Below are 25,486 nucleotides of genomic sequence, written 5' to 3'. Positions count from 1 at the left end.
TCCATGCAGGTTTCAGCTATGGCAGGAGGCTGGGTTCAATCTCGTGTTAATGGAACTTACAGAGCAAGATGCTGGGAAGTTAAATTAGTAATACTCTTGCCTCCCACTGGCTATTCTTTTCTCACCACAGTTCTCCGGTTTGCTCAACAAATCAGAGGAGCAAAAGGATGAATCTCCTTCATCTTGGAGGCTAGGTCTGCGGAAAACTGGCAGCCACAATATGCTAAGTGAATCTGCTTCCCGTGAGGCATTGAGAGAAAGGGGTTCCTCCATCTACCGCTCTTCGTCAAGTCCCCGGATTTCTGCATTATTAGACAACAAGGACAAGGTCTGGTTTCCCTCAAAACACTTGTTCGTGCATCCCATCTGAGAGGTGCTTACCCTTCTGTATGGTCCCACCCCACCCTTTTGAGCTTCATCACACTGTTTGTTATAGGAACTGTATGCTGTAACATCTTCTATTCATCATAATCGTCATAATTTAATACCTCTCTCATTCTAATTGTAGCTTTTTTACTGTTTGTTTGCATTTGTTTAGTACACTTTGTACTCTCCTGGTTCGAAAAGTACCCAATCAGCAGCACCAAGGTACAGGCCAGGGATAAGGAGGGAGTGGAGCCCAGCTTCCTGCCATGGGAAGGAGTGGGACCAAAAGTGGAAGGGGCAGGGCTTAGGACACTCAGGCTTCGCAACCCACCCCACCATATGCCTTTAGAGCTGCAAGCAGATAGGTGGCACAGCACTCTGCAGTGTTTCAAGGGGGCCCATCGCTCAGGCTGCTGCTACTCTGGCTGCAGCTGTGGCTGGAGCTCTGGGTCCCTTTGAAATGCTGGGCCCAGAGGCAACTGCCCACCACCCCGTCAGCAGGCCTGCACACAACATTACTGTGTGTTGGTAACTCAGCCACAGCATTCCTTTTACCCCTTCCTACCTAAGGTAGAGCCTGCCTGACAATCTCCTGACAATCTGGCATCCCACATACGGTAGAGGGCAATGTCTAATCAGCCAGTGACTTGTGTTCCCAGTCGATATTCTTCTGCTCTGAATGGAAGCCTTCCTTAATGTGCACCCCATCAGTCCAGCTCTGCTGCCCATTTATGCACTATCCTAATCTGGAAGCTACTCTAAATTATTACACCTGCCTTTACCATGTACGTTGCCAGGGAAGCAAACTTTCTGTAAAGGAAGTGTGGTAATTCTAGGAAACAGGTCTGTATTTCTTGAAGCGGTTCTGGGCTGCCTCTTTCATGCCTATTCTTAATTAGGAGCAAAGGCCTTAAGCTGCCAGTTTCGGAAAAATTTAAAAACTCCCTCTCACTTCCAGTAGCAAGACTAGAAAGGCTGTAATTCAGAGCCACTGAAAGTGTAACTTCCGTGTGGACTACACCTGAGCTCGAAATACTTGTTTCTTTCTCTTCAGGATAAGGACAGCAAAAACTACTTTCCCTCAATACCCCCTAGAAGACTAAGCAGTACGGGTGACATAGAAGAAAAGGAAAACAGGTGGGATTGAGCTGATTTTTCCTCTGATGTGAATTCTGCTGGATTTCAGTCTTTGGGAAATGCTTTTCTCCTTTCTCTGTGCTCATGCTTCATACTTTTCACTTATCACTCCTGAGCACGCTGGTGTTCGATATGTCTCAAACTTGGGCTACGTTATATGAAAAGTTAGTCTAGTGGATCCCTCCCTCAGCTCCCTTAACTGATTATTGGCGCACTTTCAGAATTGAAAATGTGGGAATGCTGAAAATGATTTATATGCACGTCTGTCACATCCACTGCAGTATTATGCAGGTGCCTTGTCTCCTAAAAGGAGTCTGAGTTTGAGAGGCACTTGCTTATTGCACTGTAACTTGCTCAGATGTCCTCTCTGCCACCCCATTTGTTTTTGTCCAGCAGTTGCTTCTCGGTGTAGTTTAAGCGGTGAACTCTTTGGTGTTGGGCCTCTGCTGTGTGCTTTTACAGTGCCTATAACATGATGGGACCTCAATTCTGGGATTACTCCTACCTGCTGTTGCACTGTAAAAATGGAAGCAGTTATCTGTTGCATTGGATTGTTTGGGGGAAATGCTGCCTCCAGGGTGTTCTTTGCAAAGTCATCTAAAGGGAATAAGATGTGAAGTTGGCTGGATTTCAAGAGCCAGCAGGAACTATAATTGTTGTGAAGCATTTGCACCAAATGGGCTCTGGGTAACAATTTTACAGCCTTTAAAGATTCTGTCCTGTTCTTGTTGCATCTGCTTGCCATTTGCTAGCTTCTGTCTCCAATTGCCACCATAATTTGGATCTTAGTAGACATTTTGTGTTTTGAAATTACGAGACAGATAAAGCTGAGTGTTTTTTGAGCACGCCCAGCTGGTTGCTGCTATGAGTAAGAAGGAGAAAGCTCATGCTGCATTAACAGATGGTCATCCCAGTGTGACACAGTTTTTTCCAGTGCTGTTCTTTAACACAGGCCAGAGCAGTGCTTCATGGAATCCACTACAGACTCAGAGTAAAACAGTGTGAATAGCTTGAAATCAAAACTGAAAACTAATTGGGAGATTTGTAGCATTTTAGCTCATGCTACAAATGGGTTCTGATTCCTATAGCTGGCAAGAGAGGATTACCAGAGAATGAGAAGATGCTTCCAGTATGAGATGGACGAACACGAGCTCAGGTTCTGAATTCTCATTTCCCTGCTGCTTCACACACTGATACTCTTGGGGGCATTAATTCTGTGTTTCTGAAACATAGCACATACGTCTAGTTGCTACTAAATGGTTCATGACCTGGTGGCCTGTCTCTGACAGTGACCAGTCCTTCATGTTTCCGAAAGTAAAACTGAGCAGAGAGCCAAGATCTCTCTAGGTAATGGCATTATCTAGTGCACGAGGTGATTTTCTAGAAACAGACTGAGTTTGGATTTAGTTCTTGTGGTTAGAGCCCTGGTGTTGATGTGGTGTGTGCAAAACACCATGCACTCTTGTGACAGTTAATAAATACTTGGCAACTACCAGAGCTAATTTTTAAGGGGAATAAGAAAAATGTCCCTGTGAGTCAGGACTGTGGCTGGAGAAAGGGCTGGTATTGCCTAAATGGCCAGGGCTCTAGGATCTTGCCACTTTGTTGAGACTACTGTGTTTTTATTTTCATGCTCTGCAGTATGATTAAAGTGAGATTACTTGGCTCCAGAGTCTTTCTAAACTGCTGTAATGCTTTCTCCTGCTTCAACAGAGAATCTGCTGTTAACCTGGTGAGGAGCGGCTCCTACACTCGACAGCCGTGGAGAGATGAACCAAAGGGAAACGAAGCCCCCCAGCCTGGTGTACCTTCCACCTATGTATCCACCTACCTGAAAAGGTACAATCTGTAACATGTTTAACTCAGTTCTGCTCAGTAAGCAGCTTAGTTCTTCACAGTTCATCCAGGGGTCTGCATGATTACTTTTCTTCTAATGTCTGCACTTTGTGTGGCTGACCTTTGGGGCCTCATAGATGTTTGCTGTTGGATGTAGGAAAGCAAGGTCTGCTTAGCTTTTTCATTATAAACTGTCTTCTGAGGCTTGCATTCTCATTGGTTGTAAAAATGTTGGGCTAAGCTTTAAATATTGCCTCCGTTGTAAACTTTCCCCCACAAATTGTATTGGTCTAATTGTGCTCGACCACTAAAAACAAAATTCTTGGTAAGATGAGGGTGCAGTAACAGAATTGTAAAATGCAGTCGCCTGGGTACTACACAAGTGCTAGGAGCACATTTCTCATGGTGTTGCATGTAACTGCGCAACTTCGGAGAACTATCCATAAATAACTTGGAGCATTCCTGTTCTCTCGCTGCTTGTCTGTGCATCTTCTCATAAGTTCAAGGCCAGCAGCTGGAGAAGAATATTAGTGCCCAAGAGTTCATGAGTATTAACAGCCATACTTGTGAGGGATAGAACTGGTATCCAAAACCCACTAGCCATAGTCCATTTCTCCAGGCAGTAGGAAAGAAGCTTTCCTACCGGTGCATGTGCCACTCTTCATATGCAGCTACTGCTTGCTGGGGGAGACAGTCAGGAAAGAGTTGCTTTGTGTGCTGCTTTCCCCGGTTGGCCCTGTACATTATGATTTTGGAAGGGCAAGGTTCACTTTTTCTGTGACATAGCTGGCATTGGCCGCTCTTGGACTAAATGAACCAATGGCCTGCTGTTGTGACAGATGTTACATTCCAGAGTTCTCTTGGGCCAAATGGAAAAGGAGGAAAATTTGCACCTAGTAAAAGAGGACAGCGAACCAAAGGAGACTGTATCACCACTGATCTTACCTTGTGAAATGCTAGGCCTGCTCACAAGTGTGTTGGTTAAAACATCAGTCTGTAAAAGCATCACGGATCATAAACTTTACTACTACTTCAAGTAGCGTCCCTGTGGGTGCTCCGCTCTGGGTGTCAATGCGTCCTCACACTGGCACTCGGAGATTCTTCTATAGCCGTGGTTTTCTGAGCTGCCCGTGCGCAGTAGTGCCTCCTTGGCATGTGTGTGGTGCGTGACTCCTCAGTTCCTTCTCTACCATCCTTGACTGTAGATGGAGCTTCATCCTCTCTCTGAAAAACAGCAAAAGGTATATAGTTAGCTACTGTAGCCTTCGTATCCAAGTTATTCTGCCTCCTACAGTTCTGATATTAATTTTTTTGAATTATTAACGTTAGAATTGTTGCTACAATACTACCATGCTGGTTTCCCTGAGCTTTAAGTGGTGTGCAACGTATAGGGAAGCCATGACCGTCTCCAATGGCCATGCTTACTGCATTAAATGCCTTGGTGAGAGCTGCCACACTCAGTCCTGCACCCACTGTTCCAGCCTTACGGCAAAGGCAGCCTTCAACTTCCTGAAGGGGAGCGCCAAAGAGGATGGTATGAAACTGTTCAGTGGTGTCAGATGGCCAAACAAGGAGCTGTGGTCTGAAGTTAAATGGGGGGGGAGGTGTAGGTTGGATATTAGGAAAAAACACTTCACCAGGAGGGAGGCGAAGTGCTGGAATGCGTTGCCAAGAGAGGTGGTGGATTCTCCATCCTTCAAGGTTTTTAAGTCCCAGCTTGACAAGGTCCTGGCTGGGATGTCTTAGTGGGGGTTGATCCTGCTTGAAGCAGGGGGCTGGACTAGATGACCTCTTGAGGTCCCTTCCGGCCCTGTGATTCTATGATAAAGGCTACAAAGTACTGAGCCAACAGGCTCAAGGTGTACCTTTCTGAAAAGTACCTCCAACCAGTGGCCCTGAGCGACTTGCCCGCTAATGACTTGGCATGGGAGACCAAAGGTACAGACTCTAAACATCCTTCTGCCTTAGTTGGCACCATCCTGTGGTGGCAAACCCACCTCCAGCACGTCCCTGGGCTCTGACTCCATGTTCACAGGTCGTGCCAACGGCAAAATCTTCTGCTGCCTCCCCGGCACTGTCTCTGCTGCCACCACTGAAGAGAGCACTTTTGGAACTGAAACGCAAGCACTCGGCACCTCCGATGCAGTCAGCACCACCGGCTTTGGCTGCCTCCACCCTGGGGCACAAGAGGTCTTGGAACACCAAGACCCCACCCTCTGTGCGAGGCCTGGAACATATGTGGCGTTCTTCTAAGTCGGTGCACCACTCATACCAGCAACAGGGCCTGGCACCATGTAAGGCCAGGGCCAAGAGAGCACCCTGCTCCTGTGCAGCATTGGAAGTGGCATCAAAGTGGCACTGAGACACCACCCCACCAGAATCTCTGGCACCAGAATGTGGCACAGTGGCGAAGTCGCGACACGACTCACCACCAGAAGCGTATCTGGCACAGGGTCCAGCACTTCTCAGCTCTCCACACTGGGCCTCTCCGGTACCTCCAGCGTCCACATGCCTGTCCCAACTATTGTGATTTTCGTGTGGGTTAGGAGCTAGACCTCTTACCCCAGGAGTGGGTGGTTCCGACTATTGGAGTGTTTTCCTCCCAACACTCCATCCCATGCACTGTACTTGGCAAGCCGTAACACCCCCCGTGGTGTACCCGCAACTGCCCCACCATGGCTTGCACACCATTATTCTCATCATCACGGCTCGGCAGGGCAATGGTCATTGTGGCAGTTGCAGTCACCCTGCTCTCACATTCTGTGAACACCATCCAGGGCAACTGGGAATTGTGCCCCTACCCCAGCCACATCCTTCAACGTCATCACTGTATCTGCCATCCCAACAATCCAGCACTGAGGACTCCTTATTGGAGGGTGGACAGGAACCTCCTCTCCCTCATCCTTGTCAGATGAGATCGTGCTCTCGTTGTCACCTCCACCCCACAGATGATGCCAAAGCCTTCCAAGACTGCTTCCAACAACTGGCTCAGATACAGGAGAAGGACCTGCAGGAGATGCCATTCAAACAATAGACTCTTTGCAACCTGCAGCCCCCTTCTTCCTCTAGAGTGGCGATGCCAATGGATGAGGCCATCATGGACTCCACCAACATTATTTGGCAAATGCCAGCTTCCATTCCCCTCCCCCAATGAATAAGACGCCTGAAAAGAGAGAGACTTTGTGGCCTCCAAGGACACAGATTTTCTATTCACTCATCCACAGCCAGGTTTGCTAGTGGTGGATACCGTCCACAACAAAATGAAATTTTTGTTCCGTACCCATAGGCGAAATCAAGCAAAAAATGGGATATTATCAGACAAAGTTTATTCATCTGGCAAGCTACTGCTGCGGGCAGCCAACTACATGGTCATCCTAACAGATTACGACCACTTGATCTACTCAGAACTCCATGAGTTGGTCCCAGCCTTGCCAGAGCAACAATGCTTGGCCCTCATTAGCATCATCAGCGAGGGGCATATTGACTGCGTGGCCCTGCAGTCCGTGATGGACATCACAAACACAGCAGCTCTGGTCATGGCATCCATGGTAGTCATGAGGCGCATGTCTTGGCTTTAGCTCTTGGGGTGTCCCCAGGGACCTACTGCAAAAGGTGGAGCCACCTCCCTTTTGGTAGGCTATACCTGTTGTTGAAAAGACCGATGAGGTCCTTCATTTTATGAAGGATTCTTGCATAACGCTATGTACGCTCCTCCAGACAAGCGGGCTCACTAATCTCCCTACCAGAGGCCATGGGAGCATTTCCATCAGCATCACCAGCGGCAGCGTTTCAAACCTGCCAATGAAACAGGTCCTGACAGTGACAACCCAATAGACAGCACCAGCAGCCGTCCTCAGCATCCCATCTTCAACCACCCAAACAACAGGTTTGAGGTTGTGGTCAAAAGTCTGAGAGGTCTTTGTGGTCCAACCAGCGCACACTTTGAGTTACCCATTTCATCACTGCCTCTACTCCTTTTTTCCACTGCTGGGCTGCCATTACCTCGGACAAGGGAGTCCTGGAACTAGCAGCCTAGAATATTCTATCCTGCTTACCTCTACCCCACCCCTCTTGAAGGACATCTCGCACAAGCACCTCCTTGAACAAAAGGTTCAGCACCTCCTCAGTCTGGGAGCTGCCAAACCGGTTCTCACGGAGTTTTGGGGGTGGAGTTTTACTGCACATATTTCCTAATTCAGAAAAAGAATGTGGGGTGGAGACTCAACCTCAGGAGGCTCAAAAAATACGCCCACTACCAATGTTTCAAAAGGGTAACTCTCATGACAATTATCCCGGCCTTGGACAGAGCCATAGGCCATGGGAGCATGTCCATCAGCATCACCAGCAGCAACGTTTCAAGCCCTGTCAATGAAACAAGTCTCAAGTTGCGTCTCCACGTTCGGCTCCTTCATGGTTCCAAAATGTCAAAATCACATTCTCTGAGGGGGTGAAGAGGATTCTCATTAACAGCAGACAGGTTGCAAGTCTTAATTCTATAAGTGGAAGCCGTTCTCTCGTCCTATGCCTCTTTGTACTGTTCCCCTTCCTGTCCTCCTTGACTACTTGCTACATTTGCATGAGTCAGGCCTAAGCCTCAGTACTGTCCAGGGACATGCTGCAGTATTCCACCAGGCAGATGATGGGGTTTCATTCTTCGTCCATCCCGTCAACAAACATTTTCTGACAGGTCTGCAAAACACCTTCCTAACCAGACGCTCCCCGGTCCCTATTTGGGACCTTAACCATGTACTCAGTTGCCTCATGAAACTGCCCTTTGAACCCCCTGGTGATTGTGGTCCTGTCTTCATCAGTCGATGAATGTCTCATTTTTAGTGGTCATAGCAGTGGCCAGGAGAGTTGAGGAGATTGCTGCCCTCATGGCCAAGCCTCCATATACCATTTTACCAAAGATAGTCACCCTTTGCCCTCATCCTAAAGTTTCTCCCTAAGGTTCCCTCTCTGTTCCACATCAACAAACTTACCCACTTACCAGCATTTTCCCCCAGATTCATACTCCAATCCTTCACATGTGGCATGGCACGCTCTGGATGTCCATTGGGCATTGGCCTTCTGTGTTGACTGCATGAGGCCTTGGCGTGTATCTCCGAGACTTTTCCTGCCCTTCGCAGAGCGGTCTGCGGGCCTGTCTGTTTCATCTCAATGGCTTTCCAAGTGGATCTCTACCTGCGTTCACACTTATGTGATTCACCATAGGGAGCCTGCTGGGAGCTGTCACTGCCTATTCAACCTGAGCTGTGTCCTCTACTACTGCCTTTCTGAAGAACGCACCCCTTAAGGACGTCTGCAAGGCGGCCACATAGTCTTCCAGGAATATGTTTTCGTGACACCATGCTCTCGTCTTCCGTTGCTTCCTCCATCCAAGTGGTATTATCTACCTATTAGTTACTGAGCTCCAAACCCACCTACTAAATGCAACTACTGCTTTATAGTCCCCAGAACAGAGCACCTATGAGGACACTGCTCGAAGAGGGAGAATGTACTACCTTGTGCAGTAATGATGGTTCTTTGAGATGTGTCCCCTGTGGGTGCTCCACTTCCCTCCCTCCTTCCCCTGCTTTGGAGCACCCGGCTCTGATTGCCAGGTGGAGAAGGAACAGAGGAGACTGTGCTGCACGCATGCCTGAGAGCACTAGGAGGCGCTGTGCACGCATGGCATGGAAAACCATGGCTATAGAAGAATCGCCGAGTGCTGGCGCGAGGACACACCAACACCCAGCGTGAAGCACCCATGGGGCACACATCCTGAAGAACCATCATTACTCCACAAGGTGAGTAACTTCCTCTTCCCTAGCACTAATGATTTTTAGATGACTCTTTTGCTGTGTGATACTCCCTCAAAGTGTGTAATTTGTTCTTAATATGGAGTAATGCTGAACTTGTGGGCTGAGGGAGATTCTTGTGACTGTTACCAAATTATTTGCGTTCTCGTGTTTAGGGGGATGATGTCAAAGCTCAGGCTTTTCATAAGATAGGGTTATCTAGCTGCTGAGCAAATGGAGTTACTCATACAAAATGGGAACAGCTGGATATTTTCAAAGCAGGAGACGTTTCTTATGCGGCAGTCACTGGTCCATTCCAATGACTTTACATCTGTCCTGGGATCTGATCATGCCCCAAAGGCATGGACTTGCAATCACCTGCCGCCTGTCTCAATGTCAAGTGATGCATGTGAAGACTTTTACCTCTGCAGCCAGATTATTTTAGACATAACACAGATGCTGTCACCTTAGCTGAAATGGCCCAGGTCCGTAACATTATTGAACAACCTCAGCTCTACTGGGATTGCTTGCTGGGTGCCTCAGCTAATCCTAAATATACCCAATCTGCCCTGTGCCGCCACAATTAAATTGTGGTATTAGTTGAAGCTTTGGCTGGCACTGACTTTTTTGGACTTGCACACCGTCAAGTTTTTCCTATGAAAGACCTCATTTAAGCATTGGCGTGAGGGAGAATACTTTCACAAAAGAATAGTGTGCAGTGTTGTCATTTCAAAAACCAAAGCAATAACTAGTGCACTCAGCGTAAACTTGTGACCCAATTGTTCAGTAGTCTGAAACATCCTTCCACTGTAATGTGCAAAGAAGCAAATGCTAACTAATTATAGATCTTGTAGGAAGTGTTAAAGACACATAGGTCGTAAAAGACTCCAGTTTCATATACCAGCTTGTAGCATGAGGAAGGGAACCTGATTGACTTTGACATATGGTAAAAATTTGTTACTAAAAGCTTGACTTCCTGGTACTCCCCTCTTATCAATTGTTTAAAAGACAGGAGACAAAGGATGATGATAAAAGGTAAGTTTTCAGACTGGAGGGGGCAACTAGTGGTGTTGTCTTGACCACCCATGACAGTAGCAAGTGCGCTTTAGCAGTTGTCAGTTGTAGTTGTGAGTTGTTGAGTAGTTGCTGTTAAATAGCTGTTAGTTTGTTAATTAAGGACTTTTTGTGGCCCTTGAGCTATGGATGCAGATACCTGGCCTCCAGGGCTTCAAACCCTGTCTGAGTTGCCAGAAGCCTATGCCCTGTAGCGACCTGCACTCTGCATGCCTGGGTGAGGCTTATCTGTCCGAAGCCTGCAAGATTTGCAAGACGTTCAAACCTCGGATCAAATGGGAAAGGGAGGCACACATCAAAATCATCCTAATGGAGGAGGTGGCTCTATGCCGAGCACTGAGGTCAGACCCAGCACAGAGCGCACCGGCCTCTGTGTGGGAGATCTCTGGACATTCATGGGCCTTCCCGGCATGGTTTCCTGTCTCCAGTGCTGCAGAAGAAGAGGTGGTCTAGTGGGGGCAGATCACCCCAAAGGCACATGACCTTCATGCGCGCTCAACTCACGGTGCCAAGCCTGGACTGGTGCAGTCAGGCAAACGGCACAGTCCATGCCAGGACTCCAGCCCTGCAGGGTACCTCCCAGCTCAAATCCCTCGATGCCTGAGTCTTTTAAGGCAGGTAGGGTCCTCATGGAGTCATCCCCCTCTCCCCTCTGGCACTGACCTGACTGGGAAAGACTGCAACCATGGATGGCACTGTGCAGCTCCGAAGGCACTGGGATCTAAAAAGTACTGCTCCACCATGCTACCTTTGGGTAATACTCTGGACTTGTGCACAGCACTGCCTGTAGAGCTGGCACCAACAACCTCTACTTCAGCCCACACGCGGGTACCGGTTCCGGCACCAGGAAGAAGAACCTACACAGCCCCGAGCTTATGCAACCTCCAGCACTGCCTGGAGCTTGCCAGTCCAGGGGAAAATTGGAGTTGATCGTTCAACATGCCCCGTGAATGACATCAGCAGCATCCACCTTTACCCCCCTGTGGTCCACTGACTCCCAGGCAGAGTCCATGTGGTCATCTGGGAGGTTCAGGTCACAGTTCAGGTTGTGACACCAGAGCCCCTCAACCTAGTGCCAGCACTGCTGGTCTCAACCTGCCCCCGTGCCAGGGCTGCAGCAGTCTTGGCCCCCAGCAGGCCCCAGGCCCCCCTCAGTGGCTGTTCTGGACCCCTTCGGCCTACCACCAAAGCTAGGGCATGGGCCTCTCTAAATTGGGGTCAGATTTATCTGGGTCCACCGCACCTCCATCGGCGACACCACTGACCTGTTGGCCTATATCAGGGCATTTGTTCCCCTCAGGCCAGCTCTCACCACATCCCTCAGGGACCAAGGGCTGGGTGACCAGCCCCTGGTGGACCCTTCATCCTCAACCTCCCAAGCCCTGTAACAGGCAGCGGTCAGGGGGCAGAAGGGCCCGAAGAGGTACTGCTCTTCCTACCCCCCGATGATGTCTGGGGAGGCACACTCCCTTCTATGCTTTCAATGGATTCAGGGGCACACTAGGACCTCCCTTGATGTCTAGCCCAGAGCTTGGGGTACAGGCTGAGAGGGTGTCTGAGGACACTGACCCTACCGTTGATATCCTACAGTTGGATGCTCCAGATAGGGTGGCCCTCCCCATAAACAAGACGGTGGCCAAGATCTGCAAGTCCCTTTGGCTGACCCCAGCCTCTATCCCTTCGACATAGGAGGTCTGAGCACCAGTATTTTGTGCCCCACGAGGGGAACAAGTACCTTTTCTCCCACCCTCCTCAGGGATCATTAGTTGTCCAGGTGGTAAACCAGCAGGAGAGGCAGGGCACCTGGGCATGACCCCCTAAGAATAGGGATGCTAAGAAAATGGACCTTCTGGGCAGGAAGGCCTATGCCTTTTGCGAGGCGGAAGGTAGCGGCACTGCAGCTTCTCACAGTGAATCAACAGGCGCTATCATCTCACTACACTTATGATAGTTGGGCCTCCATGGACATGTTTTCCGATCTGCTCCCTGGGGATTTGAAGCCTGAGTTTAGGGTGCTTTTGGAGGAGGGTAAAGACATTTCCGGGGCAGTGCTGCAGGCTGCCCTTGATGCAGCAGATGTGGCAGCCTGCACCATGGCCACAGGGCTGGTCACACACCACAGTTGCTGGTTGTAGATCTCTGTGGTGCCCCCTGAGCCGCAGACAACCGTCCAGGGCATCACCTTTGATGGCCCGCATCAGGGATCCTCCGCGGCTCCAGCACAGAGTGCAGCACAGAGTGCAGAAAGTGGAGTCCTGCAAAACATTTCAAAACAGTTTGCCTATACACAGGCTTTACTTGAAAATGTCCCAAGATCATGGATCCCCTGGACCCTCTAAGGTAGCTGCCGCAAGAATTGTAATTTAGTGGCTGACCATTCAGCCTAAGGCATACATGTACACAAACCCTTATGCCTCAGGATCTGATCAGTTGCTTAAAAACAGTGATTTATTCACAAAGCAAGAGAAAAGTAAATCATGGGTTGTACACAGAGAAAATATTTCCCTGGGATTCAGCTTAAAAATCAAGTCAAACAACAACTCAAGAGAAAAACAGAGCAGCCAGTCCAACTGAATTCAAAATAACCATAACCTGATCGTGTCTGTCAATACATTTCCCTTTTACTTACACCTTGAGGGATGGTTTTGTGATGATCAGGCTATTTGTTTCATTCCGAATTGCCTGGGAGACATCTTCTCCCCCTAACTTTTTCTCTATTCTTACAGACAAAAAGGCTCCCGAAAGCTGCAATTGTTCTCAGTTTAAACAGTTACTTCGCTCCCACTGGCTCACCTCTACTCAAGTTACATCAGGAGAACCTAACCCCTTCCCTGCACTCATTCATGACAGCCCCTCTTTGTCCATGGGGCCCCTCATGGACTTGCAAGTCCCTAAACAAGCTTGGAAAAGAAGTCGTGTCACATGATCTCACTGGGGCTTATTATCCTGTTGCTGGAACCAGGGGACTGGTTTGCTGCTGTTGACTTACAGGATGCTTATTTTCACATTGCCATGGACCCTCCCCACAGAGGTTAGTCAGGTTTGTGGTGAACAGGAGACACTATCAGTTCACAATCCTTCAGCCTGTTAGCAGCTCCAAGAGTGTTCACCAAGTGCATGGCGGTGGTCGCGGCCTTCCTCTGAAGGCACGGAGTCCAGTTGTTCCCACACCTGCATGACTGCTTAGTCAAAGGGAACTCACAGGCCCAGGCCCAATAACATCTCCAGTTCATTTGACAGATCTCCAACAGTCTTGGCCTCTTGGTATATGAGGCAAAGTCAATGCACGTCCCTACTAAGAGGATGGAGTTCGTGGGAGCTCTCCTGGACTCTGTGCCTGCCAGCACCTTGTTGCCAGAGAGCAAGTTTCAGGCCATGACCACCATCATAAACAACTTGACCAAGTTTTCCCACCTAAACGGTCAGCTGTCGCATGAGTCTCTTGGGACACAGGGTGGTGTGTACGTTCATGTTGTAACACACCAGACTCTGGTTGCGTCCTCTCCAGTTGTGGCTCTTACGTGTATCGCCCTGTGAGGCACAGCATAGACAAATTAATGACATTGCCTCAACACAAGTTGACAACCCTGCATTGGTGGCTGGACACGCCGATGGTGTGTGCGGGGGTGCCCTTTGGGTTTCCCCTATCAACTCTGTCCCTAGTAACCAATGCCTCAGATCTGGGCAGGGGAGTGCAACTGGGGGAACACTGGAACCAGATTTCCTGGAGGGAACCAGACTTCAAACTTCTCATCAGTGTAAGAGAACTCCAGGTGATCAGCCTGGCATGTGAGGTATTCTGGGAACACCTAGTAGGGTATTGTGTATCAGTGATCGTAGACTGCAATGTATTATCAACAGGTGGGAGTGTATGCTCCTCTCCTCTGTATCACGAGGCCCTCAGGCTCTGGAAGTTCTGTGTTCATCACAACATTCTCCTGCCAGCTAATTTCTTACCTGGGGTTCACAGTATCATACAGCAAGTCCTGCATGGACCACGAGTGGTCTTTCCATCCAGACATGCTAGAATCAATTTCCCGAGTCTGCGGCCGTCCCTGGCTGGACCTGTTTGCCGCATGCCTCATCTCCGAGTGCCTCACAGCTTGTTTATATCTGACCCAGAGTCCGGGGTGCTTAGCACACATGTTCATGTCCTGGAAAGGTCCCCTCCTGTCCATATTCCCTTTGGTTTCCCTCATCCACATGGTGGTCCTCAGAATTCCTGTGGACCAGGCCTCCATGATCCTTATAATGCTAACATGGGCCAGGCAATGCTGGTACATGGCTCTGTTGGATCTAGCTGTGTGCAGTCCATTAACCCTCCCATTACACCCAGACCTACTGACGGAGGACAGTCTGCTTCAGCATCCCAGCCTTTGTTCCCTGCACCTCACAGCATGGAAGCTTCCTGGCTGAATGCCATGGAACTTTCTGCTCAGAGCTAGTGAAGGAAGTCCTTCTGAAGAGTGGAAAACCCTCTGCGCTGTCATTGGCTTCCATGAAGGTGCACCTAGTGGCTATTTCCACTTTTCACCCTGGTCTAGGTCTCTTGCAGGTCTTCTCAGACCCTCTGGTCAAGAGGGTTATGAAAGATTTGGAGAGGGTTAGACCATCTGTACTGGAACCCTTACCCTTGTGGGACCTCAGTTTGGTCCTTTCCAAGCTTATGGGCTCCCCACTTGAACCCTTTGCTTAATGAACCCTACTGTTTTTAAGTTATAAAACAGCATTTATGGTGGCCATCACATCAGCCAGAAGGGTGTCTGAGATAAAACCCCCTCACAGTGGATCCACCCAATACGGTGTTCCCCAAGGACAAGGTTATATTGAGGCCCCATCTGGCCTTCCTGCTGAAGGTGGTCTCCCCTTTCCTCATCAATTAGGATATCTCGTTACCTGTTTTCTATCCTAAACCACATGCTACCCTGAGAGAGCAGAGTTTACACACTTTGGACATTCCTAGAACTTTGGCCTTTTACCTGGATAGGAAGTCACAGCAGCTTTTTGACAGTGGTGGACAGGATGAAAGGCCTCCTGGTTTTGTCACAGAGGATTTCATCCTGGATAGTGGCTTGTAGTAGGGAGTGCTTTAGGTTAGGAGAGGTTCACCCACCTCCGATCAGAGCTCACTCTACAAGGGCACTGGTCTCCTCAGTGGCATTCCTAGTCCGCATCCCTATTCAGGAGATCTGTAGGTCCTCTAAACATAACGTTCTCAGCCCACTATGCGATTACATGGTGTGCTAGGGAGGATGCTGCAGTCAGCAGAGCTGTGCTTCAGTTGTTTTAGGGTTTTACTCTATAGTTCAGTAGTTAGAGTACGGGCCTTGTAAACCCAGGGTTGTGAGGCCCATCCTTGAGGGGCCTTTCAAGGGACTGGGGCAAGTTAAAAAGAAAAACCATCAGGGATAGTGATAGATCCTGCTGTGAATGCAGGGAACTGGACTCAATGACTTCTGGAGGTCCCTTCCAGGTCTGAGGTTGGAATGTAGCTAATATTCACTCTACATTGGAATGCACGCAAACGAACAGTTGAAGAGAGAGTTACTTCTGTAACAGTCATCCTGTGAAATGTGGTGGTCCTGTCCATTCCAAAACTCTCCTGCCTTTCCCTGCTGTTTGGAGTAGCCAGCAATAAAGAATGGAGCAGGTCAGGCAGTACCCATGTTGGGCATCATAAATGCACCACTCCAGGGAGTGTCGTTCTGACCTGACGGCTACTGGCTAGGGGAAAAATTTTCCACCAACTGGGTATGTGCGTGCATGTGTACTGACATTGGAATGGACATAACACATCTCAAAGAACACCAGTTATGCAAGTAGCTGTCTCTTCTAACAGGCAATGTCAGGCGACCTCTGCCTATGTGTATCTATACATTCCTTGGGTTCAGTGATTTAATCCTGTGTCTCCATCTTTCCCCAATGCTTAAGAGCACTACTGGTGGGGCCAGGAGTGCTGCTTAAAGTGGGATAAAGGTTTTCCTTGTTTGCCTGTTCTCTGGGATTAGACAGCAAGGCTGTATTTCTTTCATTTGTATATGTCCAAGTGTCATCTTCAACGACCATTTCATTTGCTAGTGTCTTCTGCACTCATTTTTCTGGCGTGTGAAATATTCCCCCTCCAAATCGCCAAAGGGCTGGTGATAGTCAACAACTGGTAGACCATAGACTGAACTGAAGGGAGTGATCTTGTGATGTTTTACAGTGCTTCATTTGGTAGAAGTCGTGACCTCGACAGTCCCTACATTTCAGCCAATCGTAATACATCTGCTACCTCACCCACTCCCATTGATTCATCTACCTCATTGAGCACCCAGTGGCAACCTGCCTCTTCCTGTCCTACGTCTGTTAGTGCAAACACTACTGCGTCAGTCCGCCAGTATACCAGGTAAGGGCACAGGGCTGTAAAATGCTAATATTCTTAACTGACATGCTGAGTTCTGGGGGTGGAGATTCTGAATTCTAAAACTGGTTGGAAATCAGTTCTGTAGATAATGAGCTGCTGCTTGTGAGTGTCGATGAAGCATTTCAATTGAGTAAGTATGTATGTTGTGGTCAGACTTTTTTAACAGTGCAGACCATTAAGATTGTGCAATCTTAGCTTGGTCACTTGCGATTAACCACATCTTGTTTTTAGCTAGCTCTTCTTTACAGAGTGTGTCACTTGAACAACTGAGATTTTATTTTTGAAATGCAGGAGCTTTGAATTCATCCCTCCTCCTGCTTATTGAACAGTTAAATTCCCTGAACATTTCCAGAGGCTTCTGCAGCAGTCAGCAGTGATGTCAGGAACATTTCTTCCAACTGCTTATCCTTCTTGACATTCTTTAAAATGCTTCGGTTGTGCCATTCCACTATGCCATTGTATTCAGAGCACTGAGAAAATTTGTCCTTAGTGTATGTTTTCTTCAGAGTGTTAGGCCTCTAAGCCACTTGCTTTGTATTCCATTATGTCTTGTATGTTTCAGAGCCCCAAATAAGCAACAAACTGATTCTACTGTAGAGAAAAATACAGAGACCATCTCTGCTAGCACTCCATTAGGTGTAATTACAAATCGCACTGTGCTCGGCACTGCCAACGGTGTTACATCTGCTAATGCCTCGTCAACTACTGGAACAGACTCCTCAACTGGAGAAGCCAGGGAGCGAAGGAGGTTAGTGACCAGAGGGGTGGCACACTTAATCTGCTGCATGTGGAGATAAGCATTGATAAAATCGTTCTTTCCTGGGTGTTTCACAAACTGGTGCCTTTCCCTTACAGGTTTTAGATTAAATCCTCATTGAAATACAGGTGAAAATGAGTTTGGGTCAAGTGTGGTAATTTCTCACTCCCGCCAAGAAGTAACAAGATTTCAGTGGTTTGGGCTTTGCTGCAGAGACAAACATGAATACCAATTGCAGTGGTGGTATGTGGTGTGGACACGTGTTCAGTGAACTCTGATCTAAGATGTGTTCGTTTCACAAAATGCAAAGCAATAACAGCATGCAGCTATGATCGCAATCTAGACCTAGGTGGGAGAGGAGGAGGAAAGGGAATAACTAAGTAGAAGATGAATTCTGGCACGGTTGCTAGGCGGCCTGTGGTGCTTCAGCAATAGCAGCATATTAAAACTGAGAGCATGAGGCTGCTGTTGCCGTTTTCCTTATCACATGGCATTGTTTTAAGACTGGAAGAAAGAAGCCTGGCCTAGCCAGATTCAGGTGCAAGGTGAGACTTTTCTTTAAGAAAAACAATCAAATGAGCAGCAAAAAGTTTACGTATGATGAGTTTCAAGCCTGGTAAGAGGTGCTGTGATAAAACAAAGACCACTTTGGCAGCTAGGATTGAGTGATTCTTAAGATCGTGTTTTCAGTAGGTTTCAGAATTAATGTCATAGTTTGAAAAAAGGAGACCGACTCTTTTCTTTCAGATACTATTGGCTATCTAAGACCATATATCCTCAGGTCATAGTTGGATGTTTCTTTTCAGTAATAAAGGCTGAAGCTTATATTGGGGGAAGTAAGATGGGAACTTGCAAAACTCAAAGTTGTCTCAGTGACTAGATAGATCCATTGAGTTAGCTGAACCCTGCTCTCAGATGCGAGGTTGACACTCATTGGCTAGGACAAACTAAGTGACTAATCCCAGTAGAAACTTAACTTGCAGCTGCGCAGTTTTCAAGTTCTTTCTTGTCAGCGCACATCAAATGCTTTGCAGTGTCACCATTACCATGAATATTCTATTGTGGGAGGTTGTTGAGGCTGGTAAAATGACACTGTGCTGATCTGACAGTATTGTGGTGCACGTTGGGTAGAGAAATCTGCCAAGATGTCTGAGTGATTGGAATTAGGGCGGAAAGGTTAACTTTATTGCAAAACCCAGTTTGCACAATAGGTACCTTGCAACTTTGTTAGTGAGCCATCTTTCAAATCTCTTAACTATAAAGGAGAGAAACCACCAAATCCTAGCCCGTCTGTACCCACTCCAGCACAGTATTCTCAGTCATGTATTGACCCTGTGTGTTGAAGCTGCCTCATTTGTTGACGTGGAGTCTTGTGACAGCACAGGTAGTGGAAAGGTGACTGGTTGCAGGTTTTAGTCTTGCTTCTGGGAATTGCAGAAGTTGGTGGGATTATTTACGTGGAAAAGCACTGATTGGCAAAGAAGAGGGTTTGTTAAATATGGATAATGGCACACAGTTGTCAGGGAAGCATGGTATGGATTTCGGCTCCCAGGGGCAGCTGTCACAATAGCATTCTGGTGTGGTACAGTGTTTCCAAAGCTCCAAGTTCCTCTTAGCAACAATAACATATAAACAAGCCCACCAGCTAATATTAGAACATTAGGATGCCTCTAAAACAGGCAGCCTTAGGCTGTCTGAAGGCAAAAGATTAAAGTGAAATATTTTAAGTTTAGGAGGAATGACTAGAAAAGTGGTCTGAGATGCTCATGTCTCTGCTGCGGGCTGCACGCCTCAGTCTGGAATGCTGACTTGTCCTGCCATAGTTTGCTGTGTCTTTGCCACAGCATTGTGGGTACCAAAATGTTGTGATTGGCAAGCATGGTATAATCACTTAAACATAAATTCTGCATCTTTCTGGTGCAGTTGGACAATGCAGTATCCATCTGCTGTAAGAGAGCTGGTTTTAGAGACTTGTATACAGCTGTGCAAGTAGGGTGGTCTGGATTGGTTTGCTGTAGCAGCAAGATATTTATAGTCAATATGGTGTACTGGAAAGGCGGGTGCAGCAGTACTTCTCCCTAGCACTTTTATGTTTTTAAGTGGGTTGTGATAGAGGTGCTGCCGCACTGGAGGAGCTGCTGGTATTCTGCTCCTTTTCCCACTTCAGTTCCCACGAGTGCCCTGAACCACAGGACTTTCCTGGACACTGCAGCAGGGTAAGAAGCAGAGTTTGGGCCACCAGGCAGCCCCAAGCTGGCAGCAACTCCAGCATGGCTGTACTGCCCCCAGCCCTGTCCTGTAGTGGGGGTGTCGTACAGACCCCCAGACATGCAGCTGCATGGAACGGCGGGAGTGATAGAGCTGCACCAGAAGAACTGTTGGGTACGGGGCTGCCCAGCAACCCCGCATCCTGTTCTTTTTTTTGCTGCTGCTGTTGCGAGGTCTCCAGTGTGGTAGGAGGCTAGAGCGCTGCCTTTCCCCTTGAGAACAACAAGAAGTCTTGTGGCACCTTATAGGCCAAATCTATAAAGTGCCACAAGACTTCTTGTTGTTCTCGAAGCTACAGACTAACACGGCTCCCTTTCTGATACCTTTCCCCTTGTGTAAAGTCTGTAGATCGTGTGGGGAGAGCATGTGGGCCCCAGGCCGGGTGTGGAGTCATGTACATAAGGTCACATGCCCCCATTAGCTGCTGCCACGCCCTCATATACTGATAAGAAATGGATGCCACTTGCCCCATTGCTTGTATATGATATACAGCTTCATTAACGTCCCCTTTAATTCTGTCACAGAGTTCTGGTGCAAAGCCTGCTAGCTGGAAAGATGGTCTTTTTTGCGCTGCTTTCATATTTTTGCCAGCTGATTTTTCATGGAATTAGAGAAGGTGGAGAATGTTAGGCCATCCGCACGATTTCCTACATGACCAGGATTGTTTCTTTTGCAAAAGTCTTTGCCCTGTCTAGTCAAACCTGTGTAAATTACATTCTCTGAAAGGCACGGATTCCTGGTTTATAGACTCGGTACATAAAAATCTAACAGCAAGGCTTATTAATCACCTCTCCTGGGTTTGTGCTCTGCCATGGATGGTAAGGGCTCCCCTAGCTCTCTTGATAGAGTTGCTGCTGCTCAGGCAGTTGTTTTTCTAAGGTGCTATGATGAGTTTTGTGCTGTGGAGAGGCCACCCCTCCTGATGTGCTCACAATGGTTCTCTCCTGTTACCAGCTTTTAGATCACTTTTTTCCCCATGTTGACCCCTTCCCTAAAGGTGCAGACTGCTCCTCACAGCCCTACCTTGCATTTAGCATCACAACTGGTGGCCATATTTTCCTTCACCCCCACTAGTCTGAATGCTGTCCACTTGTTTGGAGTCCAGTTACTAATGTCCCTTGCAGATGGATGTGACTTTATGGTGGATCTTAGCAGCCCTGCCTCTGTCAGGTTCACTTGGTATTTCTGTGAGGTCCCAGAAAAATCATTGCAAGAGTCTGAACTTCTCACAAGCATTTTGTAAAGCATGGCTGGTTGAGACTAGGTTGCTAAGTGTTCAGCCCTAAGGAGCTGCACCTCCGGATACTGGCTGAAGAGCTAGTATGGTGTGGATCTCTTGTGGTGAAGTGCCGTGTGATGGGAGGTATGACCTTCCCCTAGGGCAGCGTGACCCATTTTTATTTGGCCACGGAACTCTTTTAAACTCAAAAGAATGTTGTCGAACCCCTAATAACAGTCTTGTATTTGGAGCTGAAAAAGTAGACCACAAATAAGTAAGGATGACAATAAACAAATGCTAAACAAGGTCATGAGACCAACATTTAGTTTAATTGTACGCATTTAAAAACAAAATTCACATTCAGCATGTACAAAAACTCCTCCCCCCCTCCCAGGATCCACGCTCCCTGAGAGTGAGCACTGGGATTTATGGTGGTACATAGCTGATGCGTGCACAGCCAGAGGTGTGATCAGCGCTGAGTAGCGACATCATCGTCCCCGTTCTCTAGTTAAGCTGGGACACAGGGACACTTATTGTGGCAAACACAAATGAAAATTGATTTTAATAAAATTCACAAATGGCTAAACTTTTTTAATTGTAAAATGTTATTGTAATGGAATTTCCTTGTGGAACCCTTATTTTCACATTGTGGAATGCTGGGGTTTCTTCTGTTGGGAAACACTGCCCTAGGCTTTTGTTAAAGGATTGTGAGGCAAGTCCCTTTTATATAATAGAAGTCTTGCTGGCATAGCTACATTGGCCAACCTAGTGTGACACAGCTAATACCAGCATTACGATGGTTCTGCTGGTGTAGCTTGCACATAGGGCTTCTGATTCTCAGTTTTACTTGATGACCATTGGCAAAATACCCTCATTCATTAATAATTTTCATGAAGCGAGTGGAAGTGGTTACTGGTGTGTAAGGCCTGTCTACACAGAGCAGTAATGTGGACTTTGGCAATGTGATTTGTAAAGCCAGTTAATGTGTTACATGTTAATATGTCCATGCAGCTCTTCCACACGGGCACTGAAGGCTCCCTGATGTGCTTTGAAACAGTGCTACATTGTCGGGCTCCAGGGAACATTACAAAGATGATTCATTACAAGAGATACTATGATAAGAGGTAGTGCATATAATACACATTACTCAGTACAGAATATACAGCAGGCCTACCTCCATTTTTACACAGCTTCTTAAAATTCAAGTTGCTGATACTCCTCACCCCCCATGACTTTAAACTCCTCAAACCAGAAGTTCTTCTTAGACATTTCCCCAAGAGATACAAGCCCTGCCAGCAAAAGTGGTTCAGTGCTGGTGTGAGTGCATTTATGCTAACGTGTGTACAAGCACAGCTGGTAGACCTTTTTTAAAAAACTACCGTCATTCTTCTGGTATGTTAGGTGTACACTTGGCTTTTGACCTCCTGGTAGGGGGTGTAGTTTAAAGGAACACCTGAGAGGTTAAATCTAATCCATTTGTGTAAGACTTAGCAGTGGGTTACTGCTCATGCTCCTCTCCAGTCCCCTGCCAGTTTGTGCTGGATTTACAGTCAGGTTCCTGGTTGGTAACACAACTCTTCCCAGTGCTTCCCTGTGAAAGGTCCGTCTAAAGGGGGAAGGTTCTGAGCGCACAGCACAAGCTGGTAGGTGTATCAGTTTCAGACAAGTGGTTGGTTTCACTTAATTTTGATAGGTGCTGGAATGCTTCAGTGAAGGCTCTGCCTGTGCTGACAGGAGCATCCCCCCTTGAGCTGGATTGGCTACACTGACAGGAGAATTCTGTTGACCTTGCATTGCCTATGCCAGTGGTTAGATTGACATAACTATGGTCCTCGGGTGAAAAATCCACACCCAGAGCAAACTTTCTAGTGTAGGCCAAAGTTAGCATGAAGAAAAGTGGTGGACCTGTGTCTTTCAGGGCTCTGGGGAAGAAGTCTGGCATTGTTTGCTCTCTGCTATTCTAACACTATACCCTACTAGTTAGAAGTAATGCAAATATCTAACTTTTCTCTAATGGACAAAGAAAGTTGACTGACTCTGGGTTAATGTCTCTGGCAAGTATCTTCTTTCCTCCTCTCCTTTATTTCCAGAGAGAGTTCCAGGGATCCATTTGCTAATTAAAGCAGCATGTAGATAGCGAAGTAAGTTTTTTGTAATATATATTAATAACTGAACCCGTGCCCTCTTTCATCAGTGCTGTTGGAGCAGACGTTGGCAAGACCACTGCACCTCGTGATTCTTGTCTTTTCCAGAGTCGGAACACAATGACTCTGCTAGCAACAGTGCAGGTGCCTGGTATGGCTGTTAACTCCGTTTTCTAGAGCCTCCTGCAAAGCCACATAAGAACCTGTCTCTAGAGGGTTTAGACTGGAAAAAAGATTTTTTAAATGCAATTTTAGAATACCATTCCAGAAAACACACTAGAACAATACCAATCCAGATTACACACTAGAACAAACCATGAGTGCCTCTGTACTAACATCCTTGTGCCTACCCTATATCATATGTTATACATACAGGTTGAACCTCTGTAATCGGGAACTCTCTCGTCCAGCAACATCTGTAATCCGGCATGATTTTTGTTAGCTGGACAACCACTTATGTGTGTGACCAAGTTTTCCATGACCTCACAAAGTTTGTTCACAGCCACCAGACCTGGCTCTGAGTGTTCTGCTGTTGTTTAGCTCTAAATTACTCCTTAAATATTTTCCAAGAGCCCAGTAAGCAGAGGAAGTGTTGGTAATGTGCTAGACAATATTGACCTTTCATGGTCTGGCAAATTCTCTAGTTCAACACTGGTCAGGTCCCAAGGATGCAAGACAAGAGAGGTTCACCCTGCATTAAGATCTAGGTTCAGTGAGATATTTAAGCTTTGTGCAAATGTTAATTTTATTATCTTCCATGGATTGCAAGTTTTAATGCAAATAGTCCCCAAACTGTGAGCTTCCACTTAATCTCAATACTTCATCTAAAGCAGCTGTCTTTTGAGCTGGCCCACCCTCCCATTGCGTTATAATTTTTGGTTACATTAGCCCAGACAAAAATATATGCAGAAGTTTGCTTGATATAGCCTACTCATAAACCTAAAAGATCTTGCATAGTAACAGATGTAGCCGTGTTAGTCTGTACTCTAACAAAACAAAGCAGCAGAAATGTGGCGCTTTTAAGACTAAGAAAATTATTATTGATTTGTGGGACAGACCCACTTCATCAGGTCAACTTCATTTCCAATACAGACTGACATATATAAATACAGAGGACCCAAAAAAAAGGCAATAAAAACTGACAAATAGGATTGAAGGAAGAGAGTGAGGGGTGGGGGGATATTAATTGTCCTGTCTGGGATAATTACGAGCGTGAAAGGAAGGGAAGCAGTCCTTGTAATGCGCAAGGTAATTGATGTCTCTGTTCATACCACGTGTTAATGTGTCGAATTTGAATATGAACCCTAACTCTCAAATCTCTTGCTGTAATCTGTTAAATTCTTTTTGATCCAGGACACAACATTCTTGGGTCTAGAAGACCTTTGCTAAAAGACTTTAACACAGCCTAAATTAAATTACTTATAGCTGAAAGTTTCATATACACCAGTACTTACCAACAGCACAGCCTAGGCTTCTTCAGCAGCAGGCTGCTTTTGCCTTGAAGCCAGGCTGCTCTCTGGGGTAGGGCGCCTTTGCCTCTAGCCCTGAGGTCTTTAGGGTAGAGGAAAGAAGGTGCAGTGGTATCTGGTTATGGAGGGTGCCAGGAGTGGAAATCAGCATGGTTGCAGTGGATGTTGACTCTGACCCACAGGCTGGGTGGCCGAATGAGATGAGTCCTTGGGTGGAGGTGACACGCTTCCCCCACACCCTTATGGAAGCTGGTGGGGGGACCCACCACGTGGCGTTGGCACAAGCTGTCTAGTATTGCTGCTCACCCTCCAGACCCCCCCCTTTTGAAAACAGGTGATCTAAAGCATTCCAATTGCCTGAACTGCCTTTTTGTTGTAGAAGTTTGTCAGGGCCTTAGACAGTCATTGAACTGAGTGCTTAGCGCCTGCCTGCTTAACTGGAAGGGAAAGATTTTTCCTTATGCAGCGTGCTGGGTAAGCAAGCAGAGGCCAGCAACAAGTTAAAAGGTCTGCCTGCACATAGTGTGAGTAATCACTCAGCACCTGCTGTTGAAAGTTCTTATCTGCTATGTTCTTAGTTAATCTCTTTCAGATAAAATTGTCCTTTTTTTTTTTTTTTTTTTTAAAAAAACTGCTAGTGCCAGTGGGATAATGTGGGAGGGGTGGGAGTTCTTGTGGCTCTCTAATTGTCCATGTTTGGCAGAGGGGGGATTGCATTGGCTTTATCGGAAATCAGACTGTACTTGTGTTTGGGAAAGGTTGAGGTGTGGGGTCGGTGTCATTAGCCTTGAGAGCCTGGCTGAATGTACAGAAAGCAAGAAGGGGTACTGCGAGGCTGTCAGCTTCTGGATTGCGTTCTCCAGAGTATTCAGGCTGAGGATTTTATTTGGCACCCACATTCGGCATTGTTGTTCTCTGCAAAGAAACCGGAATTTGGGCAGATAAGCCCAGGCTGTGGGCTGGCCAGCTGACCTAAAAATCACCTGCCTGGATCTCTAGCACATGCAGGAATCTAGGGGAATGCTCGGGA

The 25,486-nt window shown here is 47.3% G+C and overlaps 1 protein-coding gene across 3 annotated transcripts in view; it reads left to right on the top strand.

The window, feature by feature from the left end:
• Window positions 1-25,486, top strand: part of PPP1R12B (protein phosphatase 1 regulatory subunit 12B) — a 188,092-nt gene that overhangs the window by 65,450 nt on the left and 97,156 nt on the right. For all 3 annotated transcript variants that reach the window (XM_074977280.1, XM_074977284.1, XM_074977281.1), the window contains exons 10-14: window positions 131-328; window positions 1,421-1,503; window positions 3,217-3,342; window positions 16,399-16,581; window positions 17,162-17,347. In XM_074977280.1, the coding sequence (XP_074833381.1) occupies window positions 131-328; window positions 1,421-1,503; window positions 3,217-3,342; window positions 16,399-16,581; window positions 17,162-17,347 (776 nt within the window). The remainder of the gene's footprint in view (window positions 1-130; window positions 329-1,420; window positions 1,504-3,216; window positions 3,343-16,398; window positions 16,582-17,161; window positions 17,348-25,486) is intronic.

Source organism: Carettochelys insculpta, chromosome 26 (genome assembly GCF_033958435.1).
Source record: "Carettochelys insculpta isolate YL-2023 chromosome 26, ASM3395843v1, whole genome shotgun sequence".
NCBI classification, from domain to species: Eukaryota; Metazoa; Chordata; order Testudines; family Carettochelyidae; genus Carettochelys; species Carettochelys insculpta.
The sequence above is the reverse complement of the archived record's forward strand: the minus strand, read 5'-3'. Positions and strand labels throughout refer to the sequence as shown.